Here is a 26,391-nt window from a genome sequence, read left to right on the forward strand (position 1 = left end):
ATAAAGTTTACAATCTTGGTCCGTGAATTACTCAAGAAGAACACAAAGCTTTCACTACTTGTATCCGGACACATGAAGACACACAGCTTCACTTCTTGTCCGTGACACAAGAGTACACAAAGCTTCACTTCCAATAGTCCACTCGAGCACTCCCTTTTTGACCTGAAAGAACAACAACAAAGTCAGCCCGTGACACAACAGAACAATAATGACAAACAAGACTACTCCGTGACACCCAAACAACAAAGCCACGCGATGAGAACAATAACAAAGACAGTAAACAAGTGATGAGGACAATAACACCAACAAGAAACACAAGCATTTTGATTAGACTTGAAACACAAGGAACAAAAACAGAGAAGTTACCCTAACACCAACAAGAAACAAAAACAGAGAAGTCATTAGACTTGAACTTAACAACAACAAGAAACGACTTAGACTTGAACTTGAACTTGAACTTGAACTCCTTAAACTAATTAAGACAACAACTCGGTGATAATCTTCTTCTTCAAAGCTTCTTCATAATCTGCTAGCGGTTCTTGTTTTGCAAGTAGACTATCTAGTAGCTTCATCTTAGAGAGTCTTTCTTTGATGGCCAAATCCTCCTTCTTAATGCTCCACATGCTCTGAAACTCTGCCAGAGCCTTCCCTTCTGCCTTAGTCTGTTGCTTACCATTCCCCTTAGAAGCCTTAACACCCGGTGGACGAGTGGTGCCTTCACAAGTCCTGGTTTCAGATGCGTGAGAAGTTGCTGAATTTTACCCCATCATCAAGCTTCCTCCTCTTAGCGCTGCCATCAGTTTTAGAAGTGTAAAGATCACACAATTTCTGGTCATTGCGCAGTTCCTTCCATGCGTGTTCAAGTTTGAATTTCTTGTTGTGATTGTTGAAGAAGATTTCATGGGCTAGTTTGAGAACATCATTCTCATTTTGCCCACTACTTTTCTCTCTACTTGCAGCCTCATAAGCCCCACAGAACTTGTTGACAAGGTCGTTGATCTTGTGCCAACGTTTCTTACAGTGGACCGCCTCTCTGTGATCACTTCTTGCGACCTTAGGACTAGCTGCAAAGTAGGTAGCAATCCTCTTCCAAAATGCCCCAGATTTTTGCTCATTGCCCACAATAGGGTTCTTGCTTGTGTTGAGCCAGGAGCTGATGAGGACAACATCATCAACATGCGTCCATTTCCTCCTTTCTCTACGCTCTGCAGGCGTCTCCTCACCACGGCTTGAAGCTTCAGTTGGTTGAGTGGCAATAAGAGGGTCTGGTAATGAACATAGCTGGACGCTATCTCCAGATAAACCGAAGACAACATTTTGTTGGCTATTAAGAAGCTCAACAAAGTTTGCCAAATATAGGTGAGAATCCATATCCGACGACAACAGAGAAGAGAGACAAAAAGAGATACAGAAAGAGAGACAGCAAGAGAAACATAAAGAAAAGACAGAAAAATACGGTGTTTTTGACAATGAGATTGAAGAGAAAAAGAAATGTGTTTTATAGAGATTGAAGAGAGACAAAAGCATTGAGTTTAAGAGCTCGCCCCAACCAAAATGAGTTGACATTTATCTAACACATTCATAACACTTCACCATCCATTTCTATCTACCAATGACATCTATTTATTGCCTAAACAACCGTAATGTAACGCTAACCACACCATTTATTACCAACAATTCAATTCAGACCCGATTCAGAACCTAACCAGATTCGAAATCAACATCAATGCCAACGTAAAGGAACAACAAACTAGACAATGCTTTCTTTTATCAAACTTTCAATCAATTTAAAAGATCAAAGAAATATGATTTACCTCTGTCGCAATTGTGGTTCCTTCTCTGGTTTGACGAACCTTCATATCTCTTCAACGATCCATCCATCTCCCAAAGACACAAACAATCAGAACTATATAACCAAACACAAAACACATGATCAACAGACACAAACCGAACACAAGACACGGTATCAACAGTGACAGAATCAACAGACACAAAAATCTCACAAAGAAACCGAAGTATATAACCAAAGACAAGACACTGAATCAACAGACACAAGCCAACGTTGTTTCACTCCTCTTAAGCAAGACATGCATGCATTGAATGATTCGGACACGAAAAGAAAGAAAACATTTCTTTACCTTTCGAGGAGTGATTCTATGTCGAGGAGAACCGTCGAGAGAGAGATGATAGGCTTGTAATCGTCGAGGAGGGCAATCCAGAGAGACATCGACTGATTCATCATCGAGAAGAGATCACGAAAGAGAGCCGGATTCGTCGAGGACAGATCACGAAAGAGAGGCGGAGCCACCAAAAGAGACGCCGATTGTGTCATCGTTGAAGAGAAATCAAGAAGGAGAGGCGGAATCGGAGAGATCAATCTCACGAAGTTTCGGAATCGAAACCAACTTTCATCGCCTTCTGGAGAGAGATCGCGATGAGAGAGAGAGGCAGAATACACGTCTGACGCGTGTCCTTAAGCGACGTTTCTTCTGTCGCTTAATTAAGCGACGCCTCTTCCCTTTAATGTGTAATTTTTTTATTTTTTTAATCAAAATTACGCTAAGCAACCCTCTAAGCGACTCGGATAATTATGCTCTTAGTGCTCTGATTTTAATAAAAATTGTTTTAGAAAAATGGTTTCGTTTATGATAGATCTGCTGGTCAATATATACCGATTTTTGTAACACTACATATGGTTTTGATTCATGTACGACCAATGCTGATGGTAAATGTGGAGGCAAATAGTGATTGATCCTTTTTAATTTCACTTGATAGGGGATGGGAGTAATGGCTCTAACCGCGGCTATTCCGCGTTTAAGACCAGAGGCTTGCAACGATCCAACAAATTGTTCAAACCCACCCACGAAGTGGCAGCTCGCGGTTCTATTCTCTAGTCTAGGTTTACTAGCCATCGGGGCAGGAGCAATCAGACCATGCAACATCGCATTTGGAGCAGATCAATTCGATACAGGCACTAAAAAGGGCAAAGCGCAGCTTGAAACATTCTTTAACTGGTGGTATTTCTCCTTCACCGTGGCTCTTGTCATTGCATTGACAGGGGTCGTATATATACAGACTAACGTTAGTTGGGTCATTGGTTTCGTGATCCCCACGGCCTGTCTTGCACTCTCTGTCACCACCTTTGTCATCGGCCAACACACTTACATATGTCAAAAGCCTAAGGGCAGTGTGTTCGCAGACATGGTTAAGGTTATTGCCGCGGCTTCTAAGAAACGTAAGCTAAAATCTGGAGAAGGTGTATCATTCTACTTAGGCCCTTCCACTGATGGATCCTCCACCACTTTGATACAAAACAGACAAAGGTTTGTAGTCTTGTACATTTAATCATTTTATTTGTTTTTGCGTTTACATGGTTATAGAATCTTTAAAAAAAATTTGTCAGCTGAATCTAAAAACTTATAATATTCAATACCACTTTTTTAAAGAAATATATATAATTTTGTAAACTGGTTATTAAAATGGTTTTCTCAGATCATTCCACTGCTTTTAGTATATCTAGATGGGCAATTCTCTCAAATAGCTATTTTTAAGTTTTTATCATAAAAATAGCACTCAAGAAAAAAAAAATGACCAAAATAACTCATTTTTATTTTAAAAATTTTAATATTTATATTTAATTTTTTAAATTTGAAACTCTATCCCAAAAACTTTAAACTTTAAGTCTAGATTAGTTAACCTAGGATATTGTGACAAAAATACATTTTTACCCTTTAACAAAACTTATTTTGGTTTTTTTTTCATTGAGGACTATTTTTGTGACAAAAACTTAAAAATAACTATCATACGGAATTTCTATTTGCAAAAACACATGTCCGCAATAGATTGTCACAAAACCCTAGGGTTAACTAATATAAACTTAGAGTTTAGAGTTAAGGGATAGAGTTTTGGAGATAGGGTTTCAAATTTTTTAAAAACAAAATTAAAAATTTCAAAATAAAAAAAAACTATTTTAATCATTTTTTTGACTATTTTTTTGACAAAAACTTAAAAAATGTTATTTGAGAGAATTACCCTTTTGCCAACCACAAAGCTGTTATAAAACATCTCCAAATCATTGTTATTTTTGTCTTTATAATAGCATCTATAATAAAAATATTTCAACTTTTCACTTTTTTCTCAAATAGAGATTTATATATTTTTTCTTCTATATTAAGAAGAGAAATAACAATCTCTATTTTGACTCTGTATTTTTAAAAAATATATGTAAACTATATTTTTATTATATAATTTCACTATTTTAAAAGAAAAAAAACTAGCAGAATACATCAAAGATGTCAAAAATCCGCTAATATTTTGGCAAAAAAATTCTGCCAATATTCTTTTGATGCTTTGGTGTGACAGATTAGGATTTTTTGACAAAGCAGCAGTGATAACTGATCCGAACGAGTTAAACGACGAAGGTAAGACGAAGAACAACTGGAGACTATGCAGTCTCCAGCAGGTGAAGAACCTCAAGTGCGTGACCGCTGTTTTACCGGTTTGGGTCACAGGAATCGCGTGCTTCATGCTGACCGATCAACAGAACATCTACGGGATCCTACAAGCCATTCAGATGGATAAAACGTTCGGACATAACTTCAACGTTCCAGCAGGATGGATGAATCTTGTCTCAATGATCACTCTCGCCATCTGGATCTCGCTATACGAATGCGTCATCCTACCAATAGCTAGACAAATCACAGGACGTAAACAACGGTTAACGATGAAACAAAGGATCCAGATAGGTATCGTTATGGGGATAGCTTGCATGATCGTCGCGGGTTTCTTGGAAAAGGACAGAAGAGCGTCTGCTCTAAAGAACGGCTCGTTCGTGTCTCCTGTCTCGATAGTGATGTTGCTTCCTCAGTTCGTGCTTGCGGGTTTAACCGAAGCGTTTTCAGCTGTGGCTTTGATGGAGTTTTTGACGGTTAAGATGCCTGAGCATATGAGAGCCGTCGCTGGAGCTATCTTCTTTTTAAGCTCGTCGGTTGCGAGTTACATATGCACGCTTCTTATTAATGTGATTGATAAGGTGACACGTGAGGAAGGGCATTCGTGGTTAGGTGATAAAGACTTGAACAAGAACAGGCTCGAGAACTATTTTTTCATAATAGGAGGCATTCAAGTCGTGAATCTGATCTATTTTAGGTTCTTTGCTTCCAGGTTTGTCACTGAGAAGGATAAGGATAATAGAGATTTTTAGTCTAGTGGTCGATCACTATTTCTTATTTCTTTTACTAGTTTAGAGGGTTACATTTTTGTTTTTATTTTGTTTAATCAATTTCATGTGTATCGTGCCTTGTTTCCTTTGACGTATTGAAAGGGTTTTTGGTGTCTTAAAGAGTTTTACAGTTTTGAGATTTTAATGTTATTGGTTTATAGATTCGGTAAAGTTTGGTTTCCATTGCTTTTTTGATGATATTATTCAAAATTTTCTGTTGTTAACTTTTTTATCAATGATTGAGTAATTCTATTGAACTCTAGTATTGTACTAATAATCAATTTAATATGCCTTTGTAATAGCTAGACTTATTGTTTAGAAAGTAAGTTTTATGTATAGCCATCTGTATAATTAAGAGCAGACTTATTGTTTTGCTATATACCCACCTTCTAATTATGATTCGTGATATTTAGCGTTATGTGTACATGCGAGACAAAGGAGAGAAGGAATAACAGGGCATGTTGATTTTGGTTTTAAGAAGCAGATACGTTTGCAGTATTTATTACAAACGAAGAGAAAACTACATCGTTGTAAACATTACTGGTTGTAAATATATCACACAGTGTTTGTAAAGCTACGTGCATAATGGCACTTGACTCAACTAATGTCATATGGAAAAATCATAACAAAACTTCATATAATCATAACTGTAGATAAAAAAAAAGAATTTATGTTGCCTTTGATGAATATAGTATGATGTTATTTTTTTTCACTGGTAAATTTATTAATGGGACAGACAAAACCCAACACAATATATTACAAAAGGTCTAAACAGAGGTGCAGCTAAACGTAAAAGATCTAACATAAGGTTCAAAATATAAACAACATAAAACTAAATGGCCCAGAACACAAAGCCCAGTAACACAGTAGCTTGCGGCTGTAAGCCCACAAGAAAAGAACCCGTTGGGAAATAAAGATACACGACGCCACCACGTGTACGACGCCATGCGTTAAAAGTACACGCGTCAAGACGTGGATCCGTATTTCTTCCTCTGGTGCCAGCGAAGAGGCGCGACGGCGCTCGGTCAACGAAGAAGCCAAACCAATGAAAAACCGACCAATCAAAGCGGCCTTCAAGGAAGTTCAAGTCGAAAAACTTAACTAGCAGATTTACTCTTTTGAAAAAGACATCAATCATCTTCAATCGATCCGAGAACTAATTTTCCAGCATGAGCGAACTCTATCTTTAATGATTCAAATAAGCTTGAAAATGGCTACGACCCTAAACAAGGAGAGGAAAGAGACATCACAACTTCAGATCAAGAGTTGATTGGACTAGAAAAACCAAAAATGCAAATCGAAACCAATCGGATTACCCTAGTGAGAAGCCGGCGAACGACGATGCTATGGAAGCCATCCCTTCCCGGAGACCATATGATTTGCCCTGGTTCGTGGATCAGTCCATTGGAGCCAACCAGCATGGAGATCAGAACGTTCTGAACAATTTGACCGAGGTTCGTTCATCCGACCGTACCGATCAGACTGACCGAGCCGTCCCGCGTGCGTCCTGATTGGAGCTTCGGCTGGAACCACGTCCAGACGACCTAACCGACCGAACCACAGCCCGTCTTCCCCGACCAACTCGACATTCTAAAACCCACGGTCGAGCCAGACTTAGCTTGGGTCGTGAAGAAACCAAAGACGGACATGCATTCTTATCTGGTGGACCATCCGGACAGTCCCGCAAGCGTCCTTATCTTTACCCCGTGCATCCATCTGGTTCGGATGAACCTGGACAGTAGCCGAAGGGTTTCCTTGACCAGAACGTGAACCGAATGGTCATCTTTGACTAATCTGCATGGAAGACTGAGTCTTTGACTCATTAATAATATTCTAGTCAATGTTTCTATTTTCTATGCCTTGTTTTCCCACAATTCTCTTTAATTCTCTTTGACTACAAGTAGTATAAATATGTAGTCCCTTTGATGAATAAAATCAGTTCATTTTTGGTTGTTTATTTTCGGTTCTTCTTTTCTCTGAGTGAGAGAGGGAGTTCTTAGCTAGTTCATCGGTTTGAACCGGCTTGTTGATTAGGTGGTCAGCCAATCATCTTTTGTGTCGTTTGGTGGTTAGCCAACACACCTTCATCGTTTCTTAGGTGGTTAGCCTTAGATCGTGGTATATCAAGAGTCATTCCGCATCTCTTGACGATCCATTCATTCCATTCCAGTTCCAGAAGTGCCATCGCCTTCTCGGTTCATATCAAACACCCGGCCAAAGCCATCCTTCCCGTTTTGGGCGTATCAACTTGGTATCAGAGCCACTTTGGCTGGTTTGTTTTCTTTCATCTTTCATCTTCTCATCTCTCCACGTTTTTTCTTTTCTTATTTCTTGGATCCGGGCTGTTCCTTTACTCCCTTGTGATCGCCTATTATAAAAAATAAAAAAATAAAAAATCGATAAAAAAAAAAAAAAAGTTTTGGCGTGAATCACTTCTGAAGAGAAATCCAGGGGGAGTGGTGGAAGAGAAACCCTGCTGGTTGAAGAGAAATCCAGCCTTAGGACAGTTAAGGCGGATCCATATCAAAAATCTCTTCATCTTACCTTCTCTTTTCTTTTTCTCACAAAAGTTTGTTTTGGGTTTTGATTGCTGAATTTTGATTGCCTATCATCCTTTGAACCAGTGAAAGAACTCTGAGTGACCATCTAAAAATCGTGAGCTAAACACTTTGAGAGTGTGAGGATTTTTATTTGCTAACTTTGTTAAGTGTTTCAGAATGTTTGGACTTCTCAAGAAATCAAAACCACTATAAGATGATGTCTACTTTCCTTTTAAAACTGTTGTTGAAAAGAAGCAATTGATTTTCGACAAGAGACAGTTTGCTTTTAATGAATTTGATTTTGTGCAGAAACAAAGGAAGAGACAAAACAAGTCCAATGATGAGAAGTGGGTCAGAAGTGGTGATCGTCCCTTCACCAAAGCCAAGAGAAGCAACCGTGTAGTGCTTGATCAAAACGAGCTTCAAACTTATGCTAGTTTGGAGAAGATGTTGCATAAGGCAATTCATGCTATCCGACAGCTCAAAAGGAAGGGAAACACCAACACTTCTTCGGCACCAAAACAGCAATGTAAGTCTTCTTATCTTTCAAATTCTGATTTGAAAACTAATGAGATTTCTTTTGATAAAAGCAAAGCTGTGAAACCCACAAGCAAAGCTCATTCCACCAGGTGCTTCAAATGCCATAGGATCGGTCATTATGCTAACAAGTGTCAAAAGCAAAAACCATTGGTGACTTTGGAGAATGAGAACCTTGAAACCGAGCCAGAAAAGGAAGAGCCTTTGCCAATTCAAATACCGGACCAAACTCAAGGTGAGCATTGTGCTGATTATGGTTCTTTTGCTTATAATCATTTTCCTTTTAATGTTTCTGATTTGAGGACAAATCTTTTTGAAGAGGAAGGGAATGATGTGCCCTGGTTCGTGGATCAGTCCATTGGAGCCAACCAGCATGGAGATCAGAACGTTCTGAACAATTTGACCGAGGTTCGTTCATCCGACCGTACCGATCAGACTGACCGAGCCGTCCCGTGTGCTTCCCGATTGGAGCTTCGGCTGGAACCACGACCTAACCGACCGAACCACAGCCCGTCTTCCCTGACCAACTCGACATTCTAAAACCCACGGTCGAGCCAGACTTAGCTTGGGTCGTGAAGAAACCAAAGACGGACATGCATTCTTATCTGGCGGACCATCCGGACAGTCCCGCAAGCGTCCTTATCTTTACCCCGTGCATCCATCTGGTTCGGATGAACCTGGACAGTAGCCGAAGGGTTTCCTTGACCAGAACGTGAACCGAATGGTCATCTGTGACTAATCTGCATGGAAGACTGAGTCTTTGACTCATTAATAATATTCTAGTCAATGTTTCTATTTTCTATGCCTTGTTTTCCCACAATTCTCTTTAATTCTCTTTGACTACAAGTAGTATAAATATGTAGTTCCTTTGATGAATAAAATCAGTTCATTTTTGGTTGTTTATTTTCGGTTCTTCTTTTCTCTGAGTGAGGGAGAGAGTTCTTAGCTAGTTCATCGGTTTGAACCGGCTTGTTGATTTGGTAGTCAGCCAATCATCTTTGTGTCGTTTGGTGGTTAGCCAACACACCTTCATCGTTTCTTAGGTGGTTAGCCTTAGATCGTGGTATATCAAGAGTCATTCCGCATCTCTTGACGATCCATTCATTCCATTCCAGTTCCAGAAGTGCCATCGCCTTCTTGGTTCATATCAAACACTCGGCCAAAGCCATCCTTCCCGTTTTGGGCGTATCACCATAAGCCGGCGAAGATGGTGATAAAATATCCACCGCTTTCCAGAGCCATAAGCCCAACCATCGGGAGTCTGAATCAGAATAGATCCGACGAACAAAATTTCAACGCTCTCTCTTTGAAAGATACGAGAGAGATAAGAGAGAGAGTGGAGCTCATATAGATCTGGATGTTATTTTTGAAAGTGTGATGTTGTCTTTTTTTTCCCCTCTGAATTTGATTGATGAAACTGAGAACATACAAGAATGATATCCAGAAGCCGGCGGAAACACATTACAATCCCCGGAAACATAGCCAACAAACGGGATTCTCAAACCCAAACAACGGGCAACAAATACAACAACTACAACAAACACTAGAGGAGACTACACTCGTACAACCGAAACCGAAGACAATCCTTGTGAAGGATAATAGAAATAAGTCGTCCAATCATTGAACAGCCGGCACTCTTGCCAAGAACCAACCAAGCACAAGAGAGAGTAAGCGATGAAGTGTCCAACATAACAACATCGGACCAAAAATACCTGAACCATCAGTTCACGGTACTAAGCCAGAACCAATACGCCTAACAAGAAACTCCAAATCTAGAAGAGACAAAACACCCGAAACTAAAGCTTCCTCCTCAAGCGAACCTTCATCGGAAAGCCTAAAATCTCAACTTCATTATACTGCTTCATCGAAGCCACCGAAGACAGAGAGAATCAGAAGCAAATCCGGAAATCACACTTATTAAAAGGCCGCGAGAAGGACTCCTTCATGCCTGAGAGATGGAGAGGTGCAAAGAACCTTGCAACTTCTAAAGAATGATAGACATGTTCTGCTCATCACACAACCACGCCACCATCACACCACCACTCATATCGTTGTTGAAACCATACAGAAAACAAACACTAAACACCAACAAGGACGCCTTAAATTCAAAACCTTTCAATATCACACCCGAAAGACACGAAAGATGGGAAAGACTAAAATGAGCCTGAGTCACAAACCGATGAACTACCGTAACTAGATCTGAAACCACGACTTGTGCTGCTACAAACGGACCCAGCCACAATCGCCTAGACTACACAGATGAGACACGAAATCGACATAAACGTCGACCAAAGCCATAGAAAAACAGCATAGCTCACCCTGATCGTAACTCATCCCGAAAATCAGCCCCAAAACTCTCCAAAAATAAAATGAAAAACCAAACAGCTTTAAAAAAAGGTAATCTACAACAGATATGACCGGCGGTGGTGCTAACGAAGCCACCACGCGCCGGTCACCGGAGCACAAACCAGAAGAAACGGAGAAGAAGATGTATCGCTGAGGATTTTATAGATAATGAAACTAATGAATCATGATTTTTTCAGTAGGTCTAAAAGACTATAACCCAAAAGTAGAAAATGTTTTATGATAAATTACAGTAAGGAAATAAAGTGGATCCAGTCGATATTATTGTAGACCGGGCCGGACAGAACTCACTCGGTTCCACGTGCGATTGGCTTTTAACCGGGACCACTATTTTGAGTAAAACCGGTGGACACCTGGTAAGCATCGGATGCACTTCTTTGATAGTTTTTTAATCGAAACCGTTCACTTTTGCTTAAACATTTAAATATGAGAACATCGTACCAACCTGTCTGCTGTTTGGGAATTCCTATTTGTGTTTATCGAAAGGGTTTGATCTTCTCTGATATCTGAATCCTAAGGATAATTAATTAACTTTTTTGTTGTTTTTCTTGCTAATAATTATCTGTATTTTTGTATGATAATGTGAAATTTTGCGATTCCACATTAAAAGAAAATAAAAAAGCAGACTTGTTAAATATGTCACGTGAAGAAATCCAATCCCAAAGGCCAAAACTGCTTGCTGTGCATGTTTTTTTCTTTTGAATATAGATCCATTTTAGGTTTAGGTTTTAATTTTGTTATACCACATTGTCTAAGCACATTTGTTTATTACGGATTTGAATTTTGATAGTAAACATCTACAACCTATCCAAGTTCCACTATCTGGAAGCCTATATGTATATATAAAAATCAATGTACATAAAATGTAAAATCTTAATGTTTGTTAACATAGTGTAAAACACATATTGGCGTTTTTTTTTTCTTCTTAAAACCAGAAATTTCCATCAAAGAATTTCAAGAAAATATCACTGGTCTTCAATATTCTATAAAGTACATCCAAAACGAAAATTTCAATTTGAGTAAAGGCATATTCTAAACAGTTACTTTCAAAAGTAAATAGTTTGCGAACTACAAATTAAATATTACAATTTAAGCTTTGTCACATATTAGAAAGTTGTACATTTGAAAACATGTGAGAAATTTGATAACTGTATATACTTTACATGTTTTGAAAATATTTCCAAATTTATCTACTAAAATGAATATTATATTTAATCTTCAAAATATCATTTGGTCATGACTCATATGACTAACTATTATACCATTACCATTTGCGTATAGATTAAATGACAGCTAAGTTTGCATAGTCTGTGCTCGTGAATCATTATTCTCTGGGTTAGGCCGAAATTTTCTGATGTTGAACCTATCTTTAAGAGCCAATTAGCCAATTTTCTATACACCGTTCAGTCATGATTTAACATTTTTTTTTTTTTACATTTTTCAACTAAGAGACGACTTAGACGGTTCTTAGCTTTTTTTTAGTTAAAATCTAAGAAAAGTTAAGAACCGTTTCTTAGCCGAAGCTAAGAGACCAAGGTTAATCATGTTCTAAGTGAGCTTGAAAGTGAACGAATGAATAATCCACAGAAAAGGTAGAATTAAAAATTTATGAGGTGACTCGCGCTAAGTGACCTTGAAAGTGAAAAAAACAGTGAATACATTGCTCATGACAAGGAAACCAATAGTAAGCAAAAAATGAGAAATCATGTCATATGGCTATGTTCATAAAAATTTGGGACTACAATAGCTATCAACGACTAATCAGTAATAATATTAGCGGTTACGAGTATCTGCAATTGATTGAGAAGCATACATTTACAAAGTTGCGATTACTAGTATATGGATTTGTTTTTACAATGAGACGCGTTAGTAATTAGTATATATCACAATGACTAACCATAAAGTAACCATGTACATACACACACACATTCATGTCAATCTATAAATCAGATTCATATCTAATCACGGAAATGAAATAAGCATCGACAAATGTTCCCTAAAACCTCAACCATCATCACATGGAAAAGAAATGATTAATCTATCATCTAAAGTCTAGCTGAGTTATACACACGAGCCCTAACTGTGTGGGATGACCCTCAAACTGATGGTTATAATTTAAATCAAATTAAAACCCCAAAAACATAAAAGGATCAAACACTTGAGCGTGAACAATCATAACATATCTTGTTCACAAACAACTAAAAGAGAAACAACAGCATATGTAGATAACGCAGATAAGACAATAGATTATACAAATAGAGAAGCGAATACGAAACAATACAATACATAAGAAGTAGAGAAATTTATATAATATGATCATACTATTGCACCGGAGTAATTAGCCATCACAGACTGACCTTGCTGTGGCTGCGGTTGCTGCAGCGGTAGAGGCGGCTGCGTCTGCGATAGCGTTTGCGTTTTCTGCCTGTTAACTCTCTTCCTCTTCTTCTCATAGCTAACACCGCGAGCTTTGGCCTGGAAGTCTCTTACTTCACGGAGGTATAACCTGACGGCGCGTGAGCCGAAGGGGTTAGCCTCGGGAGGGCCACCGTTCTCCTCGTAGGCGGCACGGAGGCGGCCGATGAGGGCGTCTAGTGAACCCCAAGCTTGTCTAAGAGGGCAGGGGCAAGGTGCGGGAGGGTTAGGGAGACCAAAGAAGGCACAGTTTTGGTGGTGAACCTTTGTTTTACCGAATTGGTCGAGGTAGCGGAGGAACTCGAGCACGTGTGCGCCGCTGCACGAGGGGAGAGAGAGCGGAGGACGGTGGTTCCGGAGGTACTGGCAGAAGGTGTTCCAGTCACGGCGTTTCTGATTCTCGTACCGGCTTGGGGAAGGAGGTGTTAATTGTGTTGAGGTAATAGGGTTCTTGTTTCCTTGGTGAGAGATCAGTTCCATAGCTTAATCTTGTTTTGAGTTTGGTAAGAAGAGGATGAAATCTGATATAGGGTTTTGCTTTTCTTATAATGATCGAGATTAGGGTTTTTTAGATCATAAATTAAAACCAAACAGAGAGAAAGAGGGACTTAACTGGTTGTCTTGGTGAAAATGGTACTATAAAAGGGATAGATACAACTTTGGCAGATCAAATCAAACAAACATATATGAGCAGAAATAGTGAGGCAAAGGGAGAATAAACTGAAAAAAGGAGAGAGAGAGAAGTGAAGTTTATTGCTGCCTATAGAAGATGAGAGAAGATATACAAGTGGAAGCTATCAAAAGTGGGATTCTTTTCTCTATTTTATTATTTTCTAGCTTTTCTACTTTAGGAGACGATGGATTCACAAAATCACACTTGTCTAGACTCAAAGAGTGTAATTTCAAGACTGAAGAGCACAAGGTCATTTAAAGAGAGAGAGAGAGGCTAAGGGCATAATTTTTTTTTTTGGTTTTTTTCTGAAAATTAAAAATGAACTAATCGCTAGTCGCCACGTGTCAATGGGATCCACGAACAATGGGAACAACCGACGCTTACTGCATTTGTTCAAACGGTGCTATTTATTTTTTCCATTTTTTTTTTTTTTAAATGGTTAAAAACCGGGGTAAACAACCCGGTCAATGGTGGTCTAACGAGATGAGTACAATATAGTAGAGAGAGAAGAAGAAGAAGGGGGACTGAGTGTTACACAGCGCAGAAAAGAGTAATTTCATAGCCAAAGAGAGAGAGAAAGAGAGTGTGACCAATGGCAATGGGTCAAGTGGGGAACTTGAAGTTGAACATTGACATGACATGAGGAGGAATAGTCTGTGTTCCTTGCCTGCAATTTGCAGCGACATTTTTCATTGTTTTACTTTTAAAATTTTACTTTATGCGTTACCTTGCATTTATATACTTTTGTTTCGCATTATTCGTGTTCCCTTCCTTCACTTTATTTTTTACTTTGAAAATGACTTCATTAACATATATTATCTTTTCTTTTTTCCGGAAATCATGGGTTATTAACTCAGAATTACATTTTTTAAGACCTAGTCGTTTCCTAATTAAGATTAAATTCCTGAGTGAGGAAAACAAACACATCAAGTAATTAAACTCGTGTTTTGTTTGCTTCAAGTCGAGTAAAGTTATTTTCAAAAAAAAAAAAGTCTAGTAAAGTTTTTATGTGTACATCACAATGGTAAAAGCATGCCAGTTGAGCAGCGGTATTAGTGATCGTGGCAATAACTCCCACAGTAATTCTAGCACCAAACTATTCAGACCAAGTTTAAAAGATTTTGTCTAAGAAATTTATATCATACAATGTTTGAACTATAATAAATTGAATAAAACGATCGCAGCTAAAGGGAAGAAGTTGAGTCTTCAGATGTTGTTTATTTGAACGCACCGTTTGTCTCTCTTCTACAAGACCTTATCTCGTGTGAATGTTTGTTAAACCTTCATTTTCGTCATAATTATTTTGTCGTCCTTTCGTTTTCGTCATACTATAGCTGACAGATTAATGTATAAATTCAATTTAACCTAATAAAAACAGCCAGAATCAAGTGTATCTAACAGATGTATTTTTTGGAAAATGATATCATCATCCAACACAACAAGTTTAGCATTTATGAGATTAGATCATCATCCAACACAGCAAGTTTAGCATTTATGAGATTAGAGAGGGAAGATAACAAAAAGATCGAATTATCAATAGATAAAGTACCTAATATCATAACAATATAATGTATAGCATCAAACATAGGCGCCTTTTAAAGGAGAGATAGAGCCACACGGAATGGCGCGTGATAAATTACGCGTTTGGAATCCATCATTGTCAGTGGAAAGCAAGAAACAGTGGTTTGATTTGGCACCAACATCACACTTATTGATCTGAATACAATCTCCTTTGATCTCGATTCACTGTATGTGATTTTTTTGGCGAATCATATATTTCCAGGTATATGCTTCTAGACCGTGTGTTATTGTGTTGTCAACCTATTTAGTTACTTTTTTACAAAACCTTAATATATGGACGAGGGCATTCGGTTATTTCCAGTTCAGCTTCGGCTTGAGAAAGAGATATTCCAAATTTGGTTAAAGTTTTAACTACCAACTACAATAAACAAATCATCATGGTCGATTAACTAAGGTTTAGTGGTTCTACCCCAAGTTGGAAATGCGATTTCAAAAAAAGATGTTAATTATTGCATACATGGCATGAAAACACTAAGCTCTAAATCGACCACTAGATTAAGATGGATTCCACATTCTATATACTTTTTAGCCTCTAACCTCACCACCAATAGAAGCTATTGTACTACTATTTCTTTTAGTCCCTGACTATCCAACTAGTTTTTGACCTCTTGCATAGATTTTACCTTTTCTTGACACCCAATGACCCTAAAAAGGAGATTCTACCATTTTCTGTAACCAATCTTTCCCTAAATCACGAAACACACATGTATTATATTTTGAGATCTCCGTATATGATAATAGAGAGAGAACATCGTACAGGGGACGGAGTTCCAGCATTTGGAAACGAAAGCCCTATCGGTACCATACTACCATGGATCCATATAGGGTTAAGCTTTTAAGACCTTTTTGTTGGTTAAACCAAGGCTATATATTTTTTAATATTCATCTAAAACTTCAAAATTGTCGTTCCCATTTGTAGCAAAATACACTTGTTCCATATTTGGCAAAACAGTAGTAGTATAGTCTCTTCACATGCACTTATGATTCCCTTCCTCCCTTCATGTTTCTCTCCCAGGGTGCATTCATCACTTGTTTATAATTCTTTGTCTATTAATTAATTAGCTTACATTTTTTTATGTTAAAGAATTATCAAAATTTCCCCAGCGACGGTACACATCCCATATTCTATGCAAACTTGACACTTATGTCCATTAAATGAGAATTATGTATAAGTACCAATATAGTACTAATTACCACTATAGACAGAATGAACTATAACCGAACCAATTTTCTTAAAATCTGATTTATACAGTTAAAATTTATCTAATTCGGTTTAAACTGATTTAAAATAATCTAAATTAGTCTAAACAAGTTAAATAATGAATATCAGAGTGAATTATAACTAATTTCGTTATATCATATTTACTGTATATAAACAGGCGATGATATTTTTCTCTAATTTTGTTTCTAAGTATAAATTCACATGTTTATCTTATTTTTTATATTTTATATTTTATCAAAGTAAATTTTTAATTAAACACACAAAATTTTAAATTATGTAAAATAAAATAAGATATATAATAAATAAACATAAATTTTAATTACGCTTAGATTCTGACTAGATGTTAGGTCTATGCAAATCGCTTCATCTAGTGATTTCTTTAACAATGATAAATACATTTCATCGTCGTAACATTAAAGAATTAAATACACATGTAAGTTTACTTATAAATAATTTAATACACATGTAAGTATACATATATATATATATAAGTGCGTAATGTATATTCCATAGTGAAGGAAGCAACGAACTACGTATGACAGGCGAGAATAGATGTTACACGCAGGCGTAACAAAACACGAACTATCTGCACGACAATTAAGTAAGGTAGCACAATATTGTTGACAAACAAAAAGGTAAAGAGATATTAAAAGAACTTGTTAACATCCCTATCATATCCTTAAAGATTTTTGTTTTTTCAGATCCACCGTTTCTACAAATTTGTACTATAAATTATCACTTTTCATATATATTTTTTTTTGAACTTCACTTTTCCTATATTTTTGTGTCATAGTTTGTCCATAAATATGTTTTGGTCCATCAACACCGAAAAACTTATCTCTAAATTATTTGTTAGTACATTACACGCGTGTACAAGTATAACGCTTGTAGTAGGCATAGAAATATCGAATAGATCATGTACTTGCCAATTTAAGGTGTTAAGCTTTGATAGATCATATCAAACGTGTTTATTTAAAAAACTTTTGATTGTTTTAAATTTTTTTTTATTGTATTAATATATTTTGTATTCTTTACTGTAAACACCCTTACCAAAAAATTTTTAATTGTATTAATATGTTTTTGTATTTTTTTAACTGTAAACACCCTTACCAGAATCGCCAATAAACCACAACCCGATCAGAGCAAAGCAACCTAAGATCGCCACATCGTCAAAGAGAAAATGAGACTAAAACTTACTCCAGGCAACAAAAAGCAGAGAAAGAGGGAGAAAAGACTCTCGGAGGAAGAGAAGATGCCGAAAAATTTCGAAGAGAGGCAAATCTATTGTCCCCAAATAGATTTATTTACTGAAATCTACATCCGACCTCCACTGGCTAGCCCACACACCATCGCTCCAGACTCAACTTCATGGCCACCACCGCTTTAGAACACCAAGCTTCAAAACCGGACTCTAAAAAAAGATGACAAACATGAAAAAAGGGAAATGGCCATCGCCACTCGTCCTCAAAGAAGCAGGAAAATCATCAGTGTCACCAAAACAACAACATCGTCTGTCCGTATGTCATCGTCCATTCAGATGATTCATTTAGATAATCCAGTTAGATATTCATCTTGATGTTATTCGGACTATTCGTTTCTCCAACTAAATAGTTCATCTAAATGAATTTATGTTCCTTTTTTCATCTAGATAATTTTAGTAAGCAAATGGTATATACCCTTATTTTGATTTAATCATATTTTTATTTTTAACTATATTAATTTTAATTAATTAATTAAATATAGTAATTTTAAAATATGGTTTTGGTGGGATATATAATTTAGCGGTTTTAGAGAAAAACATAATTTGTGGGTTTTTTCTGGAAAATAAATTTTTCGGTTTTGGCGAGAAAATGTGATTTTGTGGTCTTGACGAGAAACATGATTTCACATACATTTTTCGGTTTTGGCGAGAAAATGTGATTTTGTGGTCTTGAAGAGAAACATGATTTCACAGTTTTGGCGGAAAATTGTGTTTTTCGGTCTTGGCAAAAAATGTGTTTTTGCGGTTTTTGCGGAAAAATACGTTTTTGCGATTTTGCGTAAAATGTGTTTTTGTGGTTTTAGCGGAAAATGTGCGTTTAGCGGTTTTAGCGAGAAAATGCATTTTTCCGGTTTTGGCAGGAAATGTGTTTTGAGATTCTGGCGGGAAAGTGAGTTTTTGTGGTTTTGTTTTTTTGGCGAAAATGTGTTTTTGTGATATTAGAGAAAAAATGTGTCTTTTACGGTTTTGACGCAAAAAAATGTATTTTAGCATTTTTGGCAAAAATATATCTAAACGTAAATATAAATATTTATTGGAATAAGAGTAAATTTGTCATTTGTTATTTGAGCAGGTTCTTCTACATCCAGATGCACCAATTAAACTCATCTCAATGAGCCATGTAAATAAATCTCATTTCAGACTAAAGTTTTAAAACTCATCGTGATGGATCATTAATATAATTTGTAATTTTAAATCTAAACGAACAACAATCTCATCTTCGTCTAAATGGACCATCTCTGAACGGTAAAACGAACAGGTCCCAAAACGTCTCCATGCAAACAACCTCAGTCGGGAAAGATAGAAGTCGAAAACGGCAGCAGAGAGGCGGAAGCAAGAGAAGCGAAGCGGATAGGACGAACTTATTTTTTTGGTCACTATTTTTGTTTGGAGAGAAGTGAGAATGTTTTCTCTCTCTACTTCTCCTTCTTATATTTAAAACATGTCATGGGTAAGTTTTTAAAGACATAGCAAGAAGTGTTCAGATTCTGACAGAACAGGAGTGTTGATTTATATTCTATGAACGTGGTAGATCTACAATTTGATATTTTTTATAAAAGATAGGGTAGAACAAGTTATTCATATTATAACATTCATGGGCTATGCAAAAACATAAAACAAAGAAGTGAGAGTAGTAATTATCCATGCAGTGTCCAATAATATGATCCAACCTGAGAAAAATACTTTTAATACAGTAAAAACTCTATAAATTAATATTCGATAAATTAATAAATTTTTCTGGTTTCAAGTTAGATCGGTTCAAAATATGACACAAATCGATAAAATAATAAGATAATATATTTTTAGAAAATTCTATATAAATATATGGTCCCATTAAAATTATAAATTAATAATTTATATTTTAATAACACTTAATATATTTTGATAAGATTTAGTAAAATTATATCTAAAATCACTTTTAAATTCTATGAAACATATTTTATATTCACCAAGTAATATAATAAAACCAATATAAATGTCGAATATTATAATTTAATTATTGTATATACACTAAAATCAATTTTTTTTTATTTTAGAAAAATATATCTTAAATAGAAAAATCTAAAAATGAAAATTTTAATAAATTAATAAAATACATAGTCTCAACATTATTAATTTATTATAGAGTTTTTATTAATATTGGATATGATCAATTATTTGTTAAATCTGGCATACGATTGCTCAATCAAAAGCTATGATGCATCCACCTCCCAATGTTTTATGAAGTATGTACATATATTACATATATCCATCAAGAGCTTATAGAAACGAGTAAAAAACTGACTTTTGCTGAATGTGGATAGTAGAATAACAGTTTGGACCTTCCACATATCAAATACCCTTCGCTACAAAGTACTAACATAAGCAATCGATTGCTTGTGACATGGAAAGAGGATGGAACAAACATGTGTGTTGTTTCCAAAGCACCCTTGATCTGATGGCAAATAAACTATTTAGACCAAAAGAGTTTCATCGATATCAGATACATAATACAAACTTTCAGAGATACATAGGGTTTACATAGTTACATACCGGATCCTCGAAATGATATTTGAGTATATACTAGCAAAAAGATCATAAGAGTGTTAAAAAAAAAACTGATCATAAGAATTAACAATATCGATACTAGACAGTCAAATCTTCAGTAGACGTCTATCTTTTTTGGAGATTTGAACTCCCTTCCTCAGCTGGTGAAACAGAAAACATCTATCACTCGCTCGTTTCCGGATTGGTCAAGAAAAATAAGGACTAACTATTGGCGGGAAAATCATAACGAGAAAGGAATATGCGATAACCGATCCGGTTTAAATCCGGTTCAAAAATCTAATTTAATGTATATACCGCGTCTTATCTCTTTCCATCATCATCTTCTTCCTCTGCGACTCTGTTCTCACCACACACGAGCACACACAACCACCATGCTTTCCCTCACCGCAACCACTCTCAAACCCTCAATACTCTCCCTTTTCACCCAACCCAAACCCAATGGGCTATCTCCCCACCCAATTACCCGACCCGCTAACCCGTCACCCTTCACCGTCAGCGCCAACTTAATCCCCGCTTCGAACCGCCAAGCCCCAGCAAAACAGAACCTTTACCAACCCTTCCGCCCTCCACCGTCCCCAATCCCTCCAAAGTTCCGATCTTTAGACACCGCCGGCAAAATCGAGGTCCTCGCCGACCGCATGGGCCTCTGGTTCGAGTACGCCCCCCTCATCTCCTCCCTCTACACCGAAGGCTTCACTCCCCCCACCATCGAGGAGCTCACCGGAATCTCCGGCGTCGAGCAGAACTGCCTCATCGTCGGCGCCCAGGTCCGCGACTCCATAGTCCAGTCCAACGCTAAACCCGAGCTCATCGCCGCTTTCGAGACCGGAGGCGCGGAGCTTCTCTACGAGATCCGTCGTCTCAGCACGGTCCAGCGTGTTGCCGCCGCTGAGTACATCGTCGAGCACGGGTTCGACACCAAAGGAGCGCACGATCTCGCTAGAGCTATTAAGGATTACCCTCACCGCCGCGGAGACAAAGGGTGGGAGGAGTTTGATTACAACTTGCCAGGGGATTGTCTCTCTTTCATGTTGTATAGGAAGAGCAGAGAGCATAGGAGCCCCTCTGAGCTTAGGACGACGCTGCTTGAGCAGGCGTTTGAGGTCGCTGTGACTGAGAAAGCCAAGAAAGCTGTGGGGAGGGAGTTGCATGGATACAGCGATGAGGAGAGAGCTAAAGAAGAGGAGGTTAAGATCATTCGCGTTCCAGTGGTGAGGCTGAAGTTCGGAGAAGTGGCGGGAGCGAGTTCGGTTGTTGTGTTACCGGTGTGCGAAGCTGAGGAAGGAGTGGGGAAGATTAACGAAGCTCCGATGGAGTTTGAGTCGGGTGGGGAGTTTGGTGTTGTGGAGGCTGAGAAGGAATGGAGGAGATGGGTGGTTTTACCGGGTTGGGATCCGGTGGTGGCGGTTAGGAGAGGAGGGGTTGCGGTTTCTTTTAGGGATGATAGGAAAGTGTTGCCGTGGAACGGGAAAGAGGAGGCGATCATGGTGGTGATGGATAGGGAGAAGAAGACGGTGGAGGCTGAGGATGGGTACTATCTGGTTGTGACTGGAGATGGGATGAAGTTGGAGAGAGGTTCGGTGTTGAAGGAGAGAGGAGTGGAGGAGTGTTTAGGGATGGTTGTTTTGGTGGTGAGGCCGCCTAGAGATGATGATGATGAGTGGCAGATAAACGATGATGAATGGGACTAGAAGAGTGATACATTTGAGAATACTAGTGTTACCAAGTAACTTCCATTAAAACTATACTCCATGTTTTTGGCAAATATGTAATTCTTGGTTTGATTATGTCATTATGTTTTTCTTTCAGCCTCTGTTTAAATAAGAATCTGCATGTGATCCTCACCATAGTTTAGACTTGAAGCTACATTTTTGCGTAGCTAAGAATAAGTAGGTGGTGATTAGAGATAACATTGCAGCTTCTACTTGCTTGATATGGCTGATACAAGTATTAGCTGGTGCACTATTTCTTACACGGTCAATAAGTGTAGATAGTTCTTGGTTACTGTAATCAAGCCGATCCTTTTAGATCGTAGACTCTGTTAGGAGAGTGTCTATGAGCGTATGAAACGTTTGAGCATAGTCATCGCCAGTGCTCAGGCCATTTTGATTCTCCGCAGTAACAAGGGGACGTTCCTGAAATATATGTAAGCAGCTCTTCATGGTCAACACTTGCCTGCACATGATTCCTGAATATAGACATGGTGGTTCTCCCAGTTTGGGGATTTTTGCTCCCTTGCCTAAACATTTAAAAACAATTTATATAGAACCGTTTGAAAAGAGTCTTTCTTTTAATTTTTCACAAGAGAAAGAAAAAGGAACTAAACAAGTATAACTTAAACCAAAAAAAAAAAACTGATTATAAGAAAAAAAGAAACAAAAAAAAAAAAAAGGATGAAGTGAAACAGAATCCAGAAAAAAGATGTCAAAGTTTACTATAATATTACACTGAACCAAGAAAACAAAAAGCATCACAGTCTAGTTTTGCCTCTCTGCCATTGCAATAAAAATATCCTTGGGACATTGTATGATATGATTGATTCATGCTCAACTTCACTTTCCATCATAAACCTCTACACACCTTCTTCAGAAACTAGTGTACTAAGCTGCCATTTACTCATAATCTCCATTTTCTGATGACCCATTTCCTCTCATTCCTGACCAACAACATCACAATAGTCCAAACACAAACAAAAACAGTCTTACTAAAGCTAAAAGCATTGCTAAAAAGGAAAAAAAATACAAATGAAAATAAACAAGTGGTTAGCTTTCTTATTACCTGACAAATCGTAACCAGCACCGCCCCATTCAGAAGGCCTGGCATGTGACATGTGCATGCCCTGAGGTGGTTGCATCATGAAATGAGCTCCACCACCCAACGCACCACCACTAGTCATAGTATGATGCTCATTGTTTAGATTTCTTCCGGAAGATTCCATACTTGGATGATAGACATGCAAAGATTCCGTGCCGCCAGAAGGAGAAGGCAGCAAGCTTCCACTTCCTGAAGCATCATCTCCTTTCACATCATTTCCTCCATCCTTCTTTTTCTCTAGCTGAAATGTCCCCACGATCACCTGTAAAGGAAAACCAGAGACTATCTCATCAAAGGTGCAAAATAATCAATGAATCTCCTTTCTAAATTCAGTATCTGGTATTAATTTAGTGGTATAAGATAAAGAGGAAAGGTACCTGAACTGGCCCAGCAGCCTTAAGGAGTCCCCCAACTCTTCCACCGATGATCTGACCATCTGAACCAGATAAACAAATGCTAAGGCCACCAGTTTTCCCACCGTGTTCGCTCCGAATATAAGATCCACTCAGTGAGAGGATCTCGTACTGACCCTGAATACAAGTTTGGAATTCTGAAACAAGTTAATAAAATTATATGCAACTCTCACGCATGTGTGTAAGAATCTTTAGCTGTAATGGAAGTTTGATTATAACAAAGTGAAATTAAATAGTCCCTAAAAGAGACCAGTTTTATAGGCTCTAAGTTACAGTGAACAGATAATTAACTCATCATCAGCTCAGAGAACAAGATAGCCCTTCCCAAAGTCCAATCCTTTTTTTTTTTGGCGAAACCAATTCAAGAATTAGTAGGAACAAGAGAATCACCTGATAAGATACACTGGTTCCTGTCGCGATGTGAGACAAGGATGCACTAGAGATGGCGCCAGATGCAGAAAGAATGCATATCTCATGCTTGCTTTGCTCAGCGAAAAGTATAATTTTCTGAGCCACATCCTATCAAATTAATCCAGTTTGTAATATACCATCAGTGAAACAGCAGAATACCTTATGAACGAGCTCTATAGCAAAACCTGAAGCTAGATTGCGTTTAAACCAATAGTTTTAACCAAATCATAATATCAAAACCAGACCTTCAAATTAGTACCATAGAACAACACTCACCTCACCAGGAGTTATACTAACAATGTGTGGAGTAAAACTTTGCCCAGTTTTCCCTGCAACAAGAAATAAAAAAAACTAATGTGAAACTCAAAAATAACAACAACAACAACAAGAGAACACCACTCTAGAAGGTAAACTGATAATCAAAGTGATCTTAGAAACAAATAACTGCTGCAGATCAATGTTATTTGCAAAACTGAAATGATGTGTACCGCCACAAGCTCAAATGAACAAAGGCCAGCAAAATGATACAATATAAGAATCTGCCAATTCTTCAATGTTTATGGAAGCAAAGAGAGTGTTTATGGAAACTCACGAATATAAAGAAGAGCTTTATTACCAAAACTAAAGTTATTTACTTCGCAGATCAACCACCCTAGGAAGGAGAATCTAAACTAGATATCACACAGAACTCGAGCAATTTTACGATTCAAGATCAATTTCACCCATAAAGTTCATTACTTTACACAAAAGCGAAAAGGGTTTTCAAAAAGAGAGAGACTTTACGCACCGACATAGCCCGAGAGGCCCTTTCTCGACCCGGATTTAGACGGAGGCGATACGCCGGCGGCGGCGGCTTGCTCCCTCCTCTCTCTAGCGGAGGAATTGCTCGCAGAAGACGCCAGTTTCTTAGCGGCCAGGGCCTGAGCAGGCGTATCGTACTTCCTGGGACGGCCTCTCTTCCTCTTGACGGGATCAATCGGAGCCGTGACGGCGGAGGACGGAACGGAGTGAGGGTAAACCGGGAGAGAGGAGGAAGATCCATCGTTCGACGGTGGCGGGGATGTCAGATTACCATTGTTGGTGGAGGTGGTTGGCGGTGCGGCGGAGACGGTGGTGGGATTGTGGTGGTGGAAAGGATGGTAGTAAGGAGGAGTGAGATGGTGATGGTGATGCTGCTGCTGCTGCTGCTGGTGGTGGTGCCTTTCGTTAGGTTCCATTGCTTTTTTAGATAAGAGAGGAAGAAAAAAATAAAAATTGTATTTTTTTCTTTTCTTTTCTTCTCTTAATTTTTCTTTTTCTTTTAGGGTTTTTATGCTTTACAGATTTTTTTATTTCTTTTCTATGATGAAAAGGTTGTTGTGTTGTCGTCTTCTGGGGTTTTGATGTGTTCTCAGCCGTTGGATTGTACTTTTGACTTCGGTATGTTGACTTTTTGTGTGTTTCTTCTTTTTGGTTTAAGTTTATTAATTAGGGGTAAGCTGATCTTATCATTATATCTTCTTTAATTCTTTTACTTTGTCATTTCCAGTAGGCCTACCACCACCACCTACGGATAGGGTGGCTGGACCATTTCTTGTTTGGTTCATTTCGATTCAACTCAATTCAGATTTGGAGGTACAAAAAAAGTGTGTGGACTGTGAAGGGGTTGTAACATCATACTGACTTTGGTGATCAAGCAAGCGGTCAAAACCAGTGGCTCTAATGGTTTAGTGTATCGTGTATTACACTTTTGACGCCTCGATAAGATTTTATCTTAAAAGATCTTTTTAGTTTTCATAAGTATTGTTAATACCTTTGTTTTCAAAATAAAGATTTTATCTTATAAGATCTTTTTTGGTTTTTACAAGTATTGTTACAATGTAATCCTTCGTTTTCAAAATAAAGATTTTTTTTTTTAATATTCACACATATTCAAAATATAATGAATGTTTATAATTATATTTATTATGTATTTTTACTATGCACTTTCAATAGCTATCAAATAATTTGGCGATGATTAGTTCAATTGTGGTTGTAAAATTAACCTGTAAAATTTTAGTCGTAATTAAGTTGGTTGTAAAAGTATTATTGTAGATTTTTTATAAAAATTTTTGATGTATTCAAATTTGTTGTAGCGGTAAACTATAGGTTATAGATATTTTAAAATAAAATAAATATGTGAAATGTGTGATGTATATATAAAGTAATTATTTTTACCAATTAAAATAATTTATATTATAATTTTTATAAATTGTCAATATTTACTGTTATTTAAAATGTGATATATAAATAATATTTATGTCATTTAAAATATTTCAAAATTTTAAAAACATCAAAATTAAATTAAAATACTTATAGATATTTTTATTATGATTATCTAATTTATGTGATATTATAGATTATTTTATTTTAT

The 26,391-nt window shown here is 37.4% G+C and overlaps 4 protein-coding genes, 1 long non-coding RNA gene and 1 pseudogene across 5 annotated transcripts; 2 read left to right on the forward strand and 4 right to left on the reverse strand.

Moving 5' to 3' along the window:
* Positions 1 to 2,603: 2,603 nt before the first annotated feature.
* LOC125602822 (protein NRT1/ PTR FAMILY 2.8-like) lies at positions 2,604 to 5,366 on the forward strand. Its single transcript, XM_048774232.1, has 2 exons — positions 2,604 to 3,323; positions 4,363 to 5,366. Exons 1-2 carry the CDS (start codon positions 2,779 to 2,781, stop codon positions 5,201 to 5,203), a joined length of 1,386 nt encoding a protein of 461 aa, XP_048630189.1. The 5' UTR covers positions 2,604 to 2,778; the 3' UTR covers positions 5,204 to 5,366.
* A 533-nt stretch (positions 5,367 to 5,899) lies between these two features.
* Positions 5,900 to 7,220, reverse strand: LOC125602815. The gene is made up of 2 exons (XR_007335055.1): positions 6,538 to 7,220; positions 5,900 to 6,443 (listed from the first exon to the last, which is right to left on the reverse strand). It is a non-coding gene; the product is annotated as an uncharacterized LOC125602815 (long non-coding RNA).
* A 5,584-nt stretch (positions 7,221 to 12,804) lies between these two features.
* Positions 12,805 to 13,971, reverse strand: LOC125602819 (protein LIGHT-DEPENDENT SHORT HYPOCOTYLS 1-like). Its single transcript, XM_048774228.1, has one exon. It carries the CDS (start codon positions 13,555 to 13,557, stop codon positions 12,979 to 12,981), a length of 579 nt encoding a protein of 192 aa, XP_048630185.1. The 5' UTR covers positions 13,558 to 13,971; the 3' UTR covers positions 12,805 to 12,978.
* Positions 13,828 to 15,825, reverse strand: LOC125602820 (annotated as a pseudogene).
* Positions 15,826 to 20,657: 4,832 nt separating this feature from the next.
* Positions 20,658 to 22,169, forward strand: LOC125602817 (rubisco accumulation factor 1.1, chloroplastic-like). The gene has a single exon (XM_048774226.1). It carries the CDS (start codon positions 20,733 to 20,735, stop codon positions 22,050 to 22,052), a length of 1,320 nt encoding a protein of 439 aa, XP_048630183.1. The 5' UTR covers positions 20,658 to 20,732; the 3' UTR covers positions 22,053 to 22,169.
* A 586-nt stretch (positions 22,170 to 22,755) lies between these two features.
* Positions 22,756 to 25,295, reverse strand: LOC125602818 (AT-hook motif nuclear-localized protein 14-like). The gene is made up of 6 exons (XM_048774227.1): positions 24,787 to 25,295; positions 24,276 to 24,328; positions 23,979 to 24,107; positions 23,553 to 23,705; positions 23,140 to 23,437; positions 22,756 to 23,017 (listed from the first exon to the last, which is right to left on the reverse strand). Exons 1-6 carry the CDS (start codon positions 25,214 to 25,216, stop codon positions 22,974 to 22,976), a joined length of 1,107 nt encoding a protein of 368 aa, XP_048630184.1. The 5' UTR covers positions 25,217 to 25,295; the 3' UTR covers positions 22,756 to 22,973.
* Between the last annotated feature and the right edge of the window lie 1,096 nt (positions 25,296 to 26,391).

This window comes from Brassica napus, unplaced genomic scaffold, assembly GCF_020379485.1.
Source record: "Brassica napus cultivar Da-Ae unplaced genomic scaffold, Da-Ae ScsIHWf_299;HRSCAF=487, whole genome shotgun sequence".
Classification (NCBI taxonomy): domain Eukaryota; kingdom Viridiplantae; phylum Streptophyta; class Magnoliopsida; order Brassicales; family Brassicaceae; genus Brassica; species Brassica napus.